At 40.3% G+C, this 12,042-nt stretch overlaps 1 protein-coding gene across 3 annotated transcripts in view; it reads right to left on the bottom strand.

Moving 5' to 3' along the window:
* The window catches only part of LOC115168980 (ubiquitin conjugation factor E4 B), an 87,321-nt gene that overhangs the window by 58,058 nt on the left and 17,221 nt on the right, over positions 1–12,042 (bottom strand). For all 3 annotated transcript variants that reach the window (XM_029724573.1, XM_029724572.1, XM_029724574.1), the window contains one exon: positions 10,680–10,770. In XM_029724573.1, the coding sequence (XP_029580433.1) occupies positions 10,680–10,770 (91 nt within the window). The remainder of the gene's footprint in view (positions 1–10,679; positions 10,771–12,042) is intronic.

Genomic DNA, 12,042 nt, shown 5'->3' with positions numbered 1-12,042 from the left:
CTGCCAAAGATGCTTCAACAAAGTACTGATTAAAGGGTCTGAATACTTATGTAAAATGTGAAATTTCATCCATTTTAGAATAAGGCTGTAACGTAACAAAAGTCAAGAGGTCTGAATACACTGTATATTTTACCAGTTAAGAGATGAGTTCAGCCATCTTACACAATTGAAAGCATGGAAATATGCCTTTGAATTAATTAATTTGAAGTAAAACTCACTCGATGAATGAGCCTGTTTCTGAAGCAAGTTTGGTGAATTTAGGAAATATTTTTGACAGAAAAAAATAGGGCCAGAAAAACATCAGGCCTGGGCCAAAGCAAGGAAAACTGACTGTAGTGGACTGGTAATTTTTCAGACAATTGAGAAACGTATGTACTATCTCAAAAAAAGAAGCTAAATCAAGCTACTGTTTAAGCTCTCTCGGACTGCTGGTGATCCTCTTCTTACCTGCCTAAGCAAGTTCTGTCTGACTCTGGCATAACTGAGAAGGGGATAAGTGACGTTTTAAAATAATTTTCTCTCTGCCGGCTTTTATTTGAGAGAAACGGTGGCTTTTGACAGTCAAATCGACTGCTCTTCCCTCTACCAGCCTCTCAACGGTGAACACGTCAACTCATAGTAAATTGCTGAAATGAAAACATTCACCATCTGCTGTGCTAGATGAAATGCTTGATCCAATTTCTAAATCATTAACCCATATTTTTGAGCTGACGATTATATCTGGTACTATCCCCAGGTTTGGAAGCCGGCCCACTACACCATCACAAAAGTGGTGACCCTTGTGACCCAAATAATACATATTTTTTAAAATATTTTTAAAATATATATATATATATATTTTTTTTAAAATCAGCCTATTTCTAAACTTTCTTGCCGAGCTAAAATATTAGAATCCTTGATTAATTCTCAGCTAAGATCTATCTGATCTTTGAAATGTAATCTAAATGTACATCTATCGGGTTTAGACCAGGACCAGGTCATAGCCTTCCCTGTAGCTCAGTTGGTAGAGCATGGTGTTTGCAACGCCAGGGTTGTGGGTTCGATTCCCACGGGGGGCCAGCACAGAGAAAAAAAAAAAAAAAAAAAAAATGTATGAAATTGTATGAAATGTATGCATTCACTACTGTAAGTCGCTCTGGATAAGAGCGTCTGCTAAATGACTAAAATGTAATGTAAAATAGCACCATCTCTGTGGCACCCTAGTTACAAATGTGGTTAATTGTATGGATAAAAAGCAACATTGTGCTGCCCTCTTCATGGACCTTTTGATACGGTTGATCACGCACTGCTAATTCAGAGGCTTTCCTCAATTGCCCTAGGCCAGGCTGCATGTAACTGGTTAAAAAATTAGATGACAGATATAACTCAATGTGTATCTACTGATGGTGTTAAAAATCAGGATTCCTGGATATTAAGATAGGTGTCCCGCAGGGGTCAATTTTGGGTCCTATATTTTTTACTGTTTACATTAACTTGTCTGTAAAAAAAAAAATTGTAACTCACAATTGTATACCAATGATACTGTTGTGTCTCCCATTTCCCCCACAGTTGACCAGGCTCTATCTGACCTACAGCCTGTCTTCATTGTATTATGATAGTGTTGTGTCTGCTATTAGACCCACGTTTGACCAGGCTCTCTGAACTACAGTCTGCCTTCATTGTACAACAAAATAATTCTACTGACCTGAAATTAGTATTGAATGCAGGTAAAATGAAGTGTTTGTTGTTCTCTAAAGCGCATAAAAATAACTCATGATTTAAGCATATGTACTTTGGTTGGTGTCCATATTGATCGTGTCCCTGCTTACTGGGCATCTGGATCTGGGCATCTGGATAGATGAAAAGGTGTCTTTTAAAAAGCCTATTGAGGAGTTAGTTAAGCTGAGAATAAAAATGGGCTTCTTCTATAGAAATAGGTCCTGCCTCTCGATAAATAGTAGAAAGCTGATTAGGAACTTATTAGGAACTTCGGTCCTAGACTATGGCTACATCCTCTATATGAATGCAGCTTCTACTTCATTAAAGCCGTTAGATGCAGTTTATCATAGTGCACTGCGCTTAATACGGGCAACAGTTTTAGCACTCATTTCGCATTCGCTTCCAGAAAGTTGGTTTGCACTCTGAGGTCACATAGGTTGATACATTGCTATTTATACATTTTTTATAAAGCCCACTTTACCTAACATCATTACTAAACTTTAGACATAGGAGTTACCACACCTGGTCTCAGGGACAGATGACTCTGGAAATTCCTTTGGTCTGTACTGAGTTAGGTAAATCAGCTTTTAGTTGTTTTGCACCTTATTTGTGGAACAATTCAAAATGTAGTGAAATGTGATGTTTTGGTGCCTCTGGGCCAATTCAGAACACTGATTGAGGACCTTTTTACTGATGAATGTGATGTTCTGGTGCCTCTGGGCCAATTCAGAACATTGATTGCGGACCTTTTTACTGATGAATGTCTGTTTATGACTTTCTGATTGCATTTGTATTTTCTGTAACTCATCTGTAAAAGAGACCTTGGTCTCAGTATGACTCCCTGATGAAATAAAGGTTAAATAAAAAGACATTGATCAAGCCATGCTCAAACACAGCAGAGCCAGTTGATCAAGGTCCGGTTGAGGAGCTCATTTCTAAAATGTAGTTTGTTAGAGGGGGAATGAAATAAAAGCCTGCACACCACCCATTAGCTCTTCTGGAGGATGGTTGACCACCCATTAGCTCTTCTGGAGGATGGTTAACCACCCATTAGCTCTTCTGGAGGATGGTTAACCACCCATTAGCTCTTCTGGAGGATGGTTAACCACCCATTAGCTCTTCTGGAGGATGGTTAACCACCCATTAGCTCTTCTGGAGGATGGTTAACCACCCATTAGCTCTTCTGGAGGATGGTTAACCACCCATTAGCTCTTCTGGAGGATGGTTAACCACCCATTAGCTCTTCTGGAGGATGGTTAACCACCCATTAGCTCTTCTGGAGGATGGTTAACCACCCATTAGCTCTTCTGGAGGATGGTTAACCACCCATTAGCTCTTCTGGAGGATGGTTGACCACCCTGGACGTAAAACATTGCAACCAAATACATTATGCCTTTTGAAATAATTCACTATATCAAAGATCAAGTGATTATGGTAAGCTACAAATCTTATTCAAGTGAAGCAAGCCCACAAATGTATCAGGAACTGTATCTTTTCCAAGTTCAGCCATATTTATCTTGCCTACCTTAGAAGTGTTTACTTTGCAGGCTGACTAACATCTAGAGAGTTGCAATGCCCCATACATTAGATGCCCAAATCAACTGGAAGTATCTACAAAACAAGTGTTGAAGCCACGAAAGAAAATAAACAATGTAGCAGGCAAGCGGTAGAAAGAAGGGACCAGGAACACAGGCCGTGGATACGGAGCTACAGCAGGATGCAGTAATTAACCTCTCCAAAAAAAGAGCTTACTGACAGGCAAGTCTGTCTTATCTAAGGGCCTCTCTTTCGTACCTACATGTCCAGACAAACCATTTGATACAAAAGTAGATCTGTTTAAATTCTTTCGCAAGACTAAATTTAAGCACGTGTCCTCAAAACACTGCTTCGGACCTAGAAACCCAACAACGAACTGGTACCAATTTTAAGCCCAAAAGCTAATTCTATCCTATAGTTAACTCCGATTAATACCTATTGTAGGTTAGTCAAAAAAAAAAAATCATGTCAGTATATACGAGAAAAACAAACCACATTTCAGGAGAACCTCACTAGAACAGAAGAACAGGCACCTAATGAACGAGTCAGCGTTGGTTATCAAACCTGCAGACGAGGGATTCTGTGGTCGTTTTAGACTATGAAAAATACAAAGAGATTCAGAGACAACTCAGTAATGAACATTTCTATAGAAAACTGAGTGTTGATCCCACACAGGTGTTCCAAAGGGATATATGCTCTAATCTGGAACAAGCCCTACTAAACAACCTGATCTCAAAACCTGAATATGAATATATTTGCTGCAAATGTGCCATAGGTCCATGCCTGTACATTTTACCAAAATTACACAAACCAAGAACACAAGGCAATTATCCAGGCAGACCAGAGGTTGCTATAGGCTCAATGCTAGAGCCATTGTCGAACTTCGTAGACTCTAATTAAATCTCATGTGCAAGCATTGGCGTCATGTGTGAAAGACTATCGATTTCATAAACAAGAGCTCACCAATAACGGGTTTAACAGAAGACTTGTTTGGTCACAGATCTCAAGTGTCTATATACCAGCATTCCCCATGTGGGGGGGCTAGCAGCCCTAGCTCACTATTTGATAGACCGACATACTAACAAATACCCACCAACAAACTTTATTCTAGAGCTGAATATGTTTTGACGTTTAACTTTCAGGTTTGATGATGAATACTACCTCCGAACGAATGGAACGTCGATGGCCTCCATATTCGCTCCAAGCTATGCAACCTTTATGTGGGTCTTTTTGAAAAACATTTTGTTAATAATAAAAACGAAAATCCATGTTTGAATAAAGTCCTGAAGTGGTATCGATATATTGACGACATTTTTGCATATGGGAATCAACAGGAGAAGAGCCGTCAGACTTTATGGCACTACTCAATGACATTGACCCCAATCTCAAATTCACTATTGAATGTGACACTCAACGTGTTCATTACCTCGATATGTGGATTGAGAAATCAAATGGAACCGTTTACAACTCTGTATAGAAAAGAAACGGACAGAAATACTCTATTACTCGGGGACAGCTTCCATCCTGGGCCATTAAAAAGATGACTTCCAAGAAGCCAGTTTTTCAGACTGCGCCGTATATGCCACTCCACAGAAGACTATCTAGAAAAAGCAGCGGAGATGCGCACTAGGTTTCTAAGAAGCTACTCTCCACAATCTGTGGATGAAGCTCTTCATTTGGCATTGGGAAAAACACGATGAACTGCTACAAAAAAGACCCGCTAAAAGCTAAAGAACACTAATGTTCACCACCACATATACTTTGAACTCGCGAAAAGTGGGAGATGCCGTCAAGAAACACTGGCATGTTTTATCATCGACCCAGCTGGCCGAATTTAAAAATCCACCACTTATTGTGTATAGGAGAGGTCGCAATTTACGCGATAAATTGGTTCATGTCAACCGCCAGCCACAAAACAAAATCAGCCAGGCTCTTTCACGCCCTCTTCCGAATGGTAGCTATAAATGCAGAGGTTGCGCACAGTGTGAATATTTCTGCCACCCACACACAGGAAAACGGTTCCAATTAATGATATTATGTGCTCTACCACCCATGCATCTACATGATTAAATGTCCATGTGGGCTGTGCTATGTAGGTAAAACCTCTAGTTCTCTCAAACAGAGAATTAGTGAACATAAAAGTAAAAATCAGGAGAAACGACAGGGATTATCCAGTCGCAGTACATTTTAATGACCTAAAACATTACATTTCTACCTTCAGATTTTGTGGGATAGAGTAAGTTAAGATATAAATAATACTCTATCACCTCCCCTGTCTGAGAAAAAGAGAATGTTTTTGGATTTTCACCTTCCAGACATTATTTCCTAAAGGTCTTAAAACCTCTTACGGATATCCTACCATAGGGGGCGCCACAGCGCATTTTGGAAAACATTTGTTCCCATTTTCAACGGCCTACTAATCAAACTCAGAAGCTAGGACATGCATATACTTATTTTATATGGATAGAAAACACCCTAAAGTTTCTAAAACTGTTTGAATGGTGTCTGTGAGTATAACAGAACTCATATGGCAGTCAAAACCCCGAGACCGATTGAAACAGGAAGTGGGATTCTGAATTGTGGACTCGACTTCACAGCCTTCCCTGTAATTCACAACGTGAAAAAACGTTCATTGAGCACTTTCTAGTGCTTCCACTAGATGTCCCCAGTCTTTACAAAGTGTTTTGAGCCGTCTACTGTCGAAACTCAGTGTAGGAGACGCTGTGGCAATTGGTCACAGTAGGAGGGCCATCAGCATTGTGACGTCGGCGGCCGTGTCTACCCCCATCTTTGGAAACGTTTTGAAACACAATGAAATCGTCCCACTCGAATCTTATTGGCTCTCTTGTTGAAACAGGCCCTGAAGATTAATGTTATACAACGTTTGACATGTTTGAACGAACCTAAAGGAGGGAAAAAAGTTATTTTTCGTAACCTAAGTCCCGCGCACGGATCAACATTTGGATACAGCCTTCAGACGCGCTAACAACAGCAAGCTAATGGAACATAAAGGATGGACTTTTTCGACCGAAAATACATTTGTCGTGGACCTGGGATTCCTGGAAGTGCTTTCTGATGAAGACAACTAAAGGTGAGGGATTATTGACAATATTATACAAGATCAGATGTGATTTGCGATTGTTCCAAGATGGCGCCGAGCTAGGTTTTCTAGCTCATTTTCTGAGTATCGCATCCCCTTTTATCTCAAAGTGTGATTACCCTGTAAAGTTAATTTAAAATCTGTTATGACGGGTGTTTTCAAGAGATATTCATCTATAAATCTTAGATTGACAATATAAAATAAAAAAATCGTTTTCGAATAGTAATTTATGAAATTGTAGCACTGTTTCCCGGGACGCATTTTATGGGAAAATAGTTAGCCAACGTCAGACGCCGATGTAAAATGCTGTTTTTATATAGAAATATGACCTTTATTGAACAAAAGAATGCATGCTGTGTGTAACATGATGTCCTAGGTGTGTCATCTGATGAAGTTTGTAAAAGGTTAGTGCTGCATTTAGCTGTTTTTTGGTTATTTGTGATGCATGTGCTTGGTCGGAAAATTCAAATTATGCTACTTTTACCATGTACTCCTCTAACATAATCTAATGTTGTGCTTTTCCTGTAAAACCTTTTTGAAATCGGACGACGAGGGTCGATTCAAGAGAGGTGTATCTATAAAACGATATGAGACAGTCCTATATTTGAAAAAAAAAAATATTGAATTTCGTTATGCTAATGTCGCTAGGAGTTTTTCGCTGGAAAATGATCCCGCTAACGGGATGAGACGCTCAAGAGGTTTGATGAAATGCCTAAATGTATGTTATGAACATGAATTATGCCCCCATTTCAGATTACTCTGACATTTCTCTTTCACTGAACACAATGATTTATGAAAGCTTGCTTGGTAGGTCGATGTCCTCATTGTGGTTTTACAGACGTGTTTAATAGGTTATGTACACACCTTATTCTAATATTTATGAAATGCATATTGTGATATTTGGTAGAAATTTTGTTTTCCCTCGACTCCAAACCCATTCGATGTGTGGAACGGATGTGGGTGGGGCTTGGTCTACATAAGGGTGCTAATTTTTTAATAACTCAAAAGCTCTGACGAAGGCCGTGAGACCGATACGTAAAGCTCTGACGAAGGCCGTGAGGCCAATACGTAAAGCTCTGACGAAGGCCGTGAGGCCAATACGTAAAGCTCTGACGAAGGCCGTGAGGCCAATACGTAAAGCTCTGACGAAGGCCGTGAGGCCGATACGTAAAGCTCTGACGAAGGCCGCGAGGCCGATATGTAAAGCTTATTAAAGAGCAGTGATACTATCAAGAGCAGTGTGAGGGTTTCTTATTTTAGTTGACTGTTACCATGCACCTGCAAAAAAGATAGGTCAGATGTGCTCGTGCCTTTTGAATTTTGAAGCCAAAAGAAAGGCTACATCTAAATCCAAAAGAAAGGCTACATCTAAATAAAAAAACATTTCGAAAATACAATGTTCACGATTCACAAATTATTTATATTCAAATGATTCAACTCACCAAATCCCAACAAATATAATGAAGTGAATCGTTAAAATTAATCATATGAAATCAAAAAAGGTAAAAGGTGAAAAATCACTTTGTATGGCCTTATTCATGAGTGTCGGAGGAAAGATTTTTGGGACACGATGAAAGCACATGCTATCAATCACGAAACAGTTCACTAGAGGATACAAAACAGTTGAAGTCGGAAGTTTACATACACTTCGGTTGGAGTCATTAAAACTCGTTTTTCAAACTATAGTTTTCGCAAGCCAATTAGGACATCTAATTTGTGCATGACAAACAATTGTGCAATTGTGACACAAACAATCCAACAATTGTTTACAGGCAGATTATTTCACTTATAATTCACTGTATCACAATTCCAGTGGGTCAGATGTTTACATACACTAAGTTGACTGTGCCTTTAAACAGCTTGGAAAATTCCAGAAAATGGTGTCATGGCTTTAAAAGCTTCTGATAGGCTAATTGACATCATTTCAGTCAATTGGAGGTGTACCTGTGGATGTATTTCAAGGCCTACCTTCAAACTCAGTGCCTCTTTTCTTGACATTATGGGAAAATCAAAAGAACTCAGCCAAGACCTCAGAAAAAAAAAATGTAGACCTCCACATGTCTGGTTCATCCTTGGGAGCAATTTCCAAATGCCTGAAGGTAACACGTTCATCTGTACAAACAATAGTATCTATATCCACAGTGAAACGAGTCCTATATCGACATAACCTGAAAGGCCGCTCAGCAAGGAAGAAGCCACTGCTCCAAAACCGCCACAAAAAAGCCAGGCCACGGTTTGCAACTGCACATAGGGACGAAGATCATTCTTTTTGGAGAAATGTCCTCTGGTCTGATGAAACAAAAATAGAACTGTTTGGCCATAATGACCATTGTTATATTTGGAGGAAAAAGGGGGAGGCTTGCAAGCCGAAGAACACCATCCCAACCGTGAAGCACGGGGGTGGCAGCATCATATTGTGGGGGTGCTTTGCTGCAGGAGGGACTGGTGCAATTCACAAAATAGATGGCATCATGAGGACGGAAAATGATGTGGATATATTGACAGGTTGCATCACTGCCTGGTATGACAACTGCTCGGCCTCCAACCGCAAGGCACCACAGAGGGTAGTGCGTACGGCCCAGTACATCTCCGGGGCCAAGCTTCCTGCCATCCTGGACCTCTATACCAGGCAGTGTCAGAGGAAAGCCCTAAAATTGCCAAAGACTCCAGCCACCCTAGTCATAGACTGTTCTCTCTGCTACTGCACGGAAAGCGTAACCGGAGAGCCAAGACTAGGTCCAAGAGGCTTCTAAACAGCTTCTACCCCCAAGCCATAAGACTCCTGAACAGATAATCAAATGGCTACCCAGACTATTTGCATTTCCACACCTAGAAAGCTAACCGGACGCTTTAACTTGAAATGAAAACGACAGACTAAATTACAAACGTGTAATATCTGAAAATGTAGCTTGCTAGACTATCTTACCCGTATACATGGATGGACGCCACTCCCTCTGTCACAGATGCCATGGTTGCCCTTAGTTTGAAGATGTGTAAAATACCTGTCTCCGTATGTCAATAGTCTTCTGTATGTTCTCTTTCTGACTCCCTCTGCATATTTGCAATCAAAACACCAGAATTTTCTCCATTAGCTATCATACTCTAATTCCACTGGGCATTCCACTGATTTCAAAACTCCATCATCCAGAAAGTGGAGACTGAGGTACTTATTGTTTGAGCCAATGCACAGAGACAATCTAGACACATTTTTTTATTCACGGGCTATAAAGATAAAAACACCAAGTAAAAAACAATTATATTTAAGGTACTGAACGAAATGTATAAAATAATATCACACAATAGGAATGTGACTAAAATAGCTTTTTACCACCTCAGGAACATTGCCAAGGTGCATCAGTTTCTCTTTCTGGCTGAAACAGAGAGAGACTCTTCCATGCTGTTATTACAAGCAGGCTTGACTACTATAATGCTCTGTCTGGCCTACCCAAGAAAGCCATTGGTCAACTGCAAACCATACAGAATGCTGCAGCACAGGTGCTGACCAAGACCAGACAGAGAGCACACATTACACTGGTTTTATGGTCTCCGCACTGTCTGCCAGATTTTCTATTGTTTTTAAAGAAATCCTAGACTGTGCACCCCAATATATGTCAGACATGCTTTTAAGTTATGTACCCAGTAGGTCACTCAGGTCCTCTGGCATTGTCCTTAACTATCCCAAAGCCTAGGACCAAGAGGCATGGAGAGGCAGCCTCTGGAATAGCCTGCCAGAGAACTTGAGGGGTGCCAAAACTGTGGACACATTTAAAAAAGAGATCTTAAAACATTTTTTGCTTTGCTTTCCTTGGGGTGCTTTTAAGTCATTCAGTTTGTCATTTTATATATTTTTTTTTATCGTATTTTTGTTGTGCAGCAAATATTGCAGCTTTAATTTTTGTATTTCCTGTGAACATTGTGTTACATTACATGTTGGAAATGTGCTGTATATATACAGCATAATTTGATATAGCCTCGTTATTGTCATCTATTGTGTCACTAATTTTCTTACCTTTACACTGTTGGTAAAGGGCTCATAAGTAAGCATTCACGGTAAAGCCTACATCTGTTGTATTGACGCGTGACAAACACACATTTATTTGATTTGGAGTACATGAATCCCCAGCTCATTTGGTCCAAAGTATTGATATAATAACTCACAATAAAATAGAAAAAGAGTTATGTTTTCGCCCATTCATTTGGCAGACCCTTTTCATGATAGAGGCTGCGTCTGAAGGCTCTGGTCAAAAGTAGTGCGCAATATAGGGTGCCATTTTGAACACAGCCAAAGAGCGACTGATCAAAGTACATACCGGAAGGAAGAGGGTGGATTGGGAGCCCTGCCTACCTTTTCAGCCAGGTTCCTCCTCTCCCTGCGGTCACTGTCCTCCACCTCCATGTTCTCTATCCCTGAGTCCACATCCACTTGGGATATGATGCTGGGCCACAGAGAGAGAGGGGGGAAAAAGCAACATTGTCAATGAATTCATCCCGGCATCAAATCACAGTAACAGGCTATCTACTGTACTCTACCAACACACACACAGTGGCGAAGAACAATTAAATGCAGCGAGCGGGTGGCCGTCTTATCGCAACACTTGCCATCATTTTCTGTTAACCTCTAAAAGTCTAAACCATTGGGGGGTATATATAGTGCAAAGTATTCACACCCCTTGACTTCCACAAGAATCTGAAATATAAAATATATTTTGATTTATAAAAAATAAAAAAATGTTAATACATGATTCCATGTGTTATTTCATAGTTTTGATGTATTCACAATTATTCTACAATGTAGAAAATAGTAAAAATAAAGAAAAACCCTTTAATGAGTAGGTGTTCTAAAACTTTTGACCGGTACTGTATTTTCCTAAGAATGTGAGAGTAGGGTGATTCCCTTGTAGGCTCTTGACTTAAGGTCCACCAGCACCAATGACGAACGCCCTAACCCAGGGATAATCAACTAGATTGTCCAATCTTGACTGGTACTGAATATTTATACCCCCTCCAAGGAGGCGGAGTCAACTCCCTGCACATCTAGACAGACAATACATCTGTTGTTCGTCAGTATTAAATGGCGCCGGAGAATATTGCTGCCGTTTCATAGGTTCTTAACCAACCGTGCTATTTTGTTATTTTTTCCACATTTTCTTAATGTTGCTGCTACTGTCTCTGATGACCGAAAAGAGCTTGAACCGGATGAAGAATCTCTTTAATGAGTTGGACGAGAGCGATTTACTCCAGACACCCAGAGGCCCTCATCCCAGTCATTCGCTGGAGAAAGAGACGGAAAAGAAATCGCGGAAAGAGATCGGGGTGCGTTGTGAGGACCCGCTGATGAGTGGCTAATTTGCCCTTGCCATCTGTACTACTGGCCAACGCATAATCGCTGGAAAATAAATTGGACGAGCTTAATTCAAGTATATCCTACCATCGGGACAATACCGTAATATCTTGTGTTTCACCGAGTGGTGACTGAACGATGGCGTGATCAACATACAGCTGGCTTGTTACACACTGCATCGGCAGGATAGAACAGCAGCCTCTGGTAAGACAAAGGGTGGCGGTCTACGTATATTTGTAAACAGCTGGTGCACGATATCTAAGGAAGTGTCAAGGTTTTGATCACCTGAGGTAGAATATCTTATGATAAGCTGTAGACCACACTATCTACCTAGAGAGTATCTGTATTTTTTGTAGCCGTCTACATA

The sequence above is a fragment of the Salmo trutta genome, chromosome 30 (assembly GCF_901001165.1).
Source record: "Salmo trutta chromosome 30, fSalTru1.1, whole genome shotgun sequence".
Taxonomy (NCBI): domain Eukaryota; kingdom Metazoa; phylum Chordata; class Actinopteri; order Salmoniformes; family Salmonidae; genus Salmo; species Salmo trutta.
Note: the sequence above shows the minus strand (reverse complement) of the source record. Positions and strands in the feature narration are given on the sequence as shown.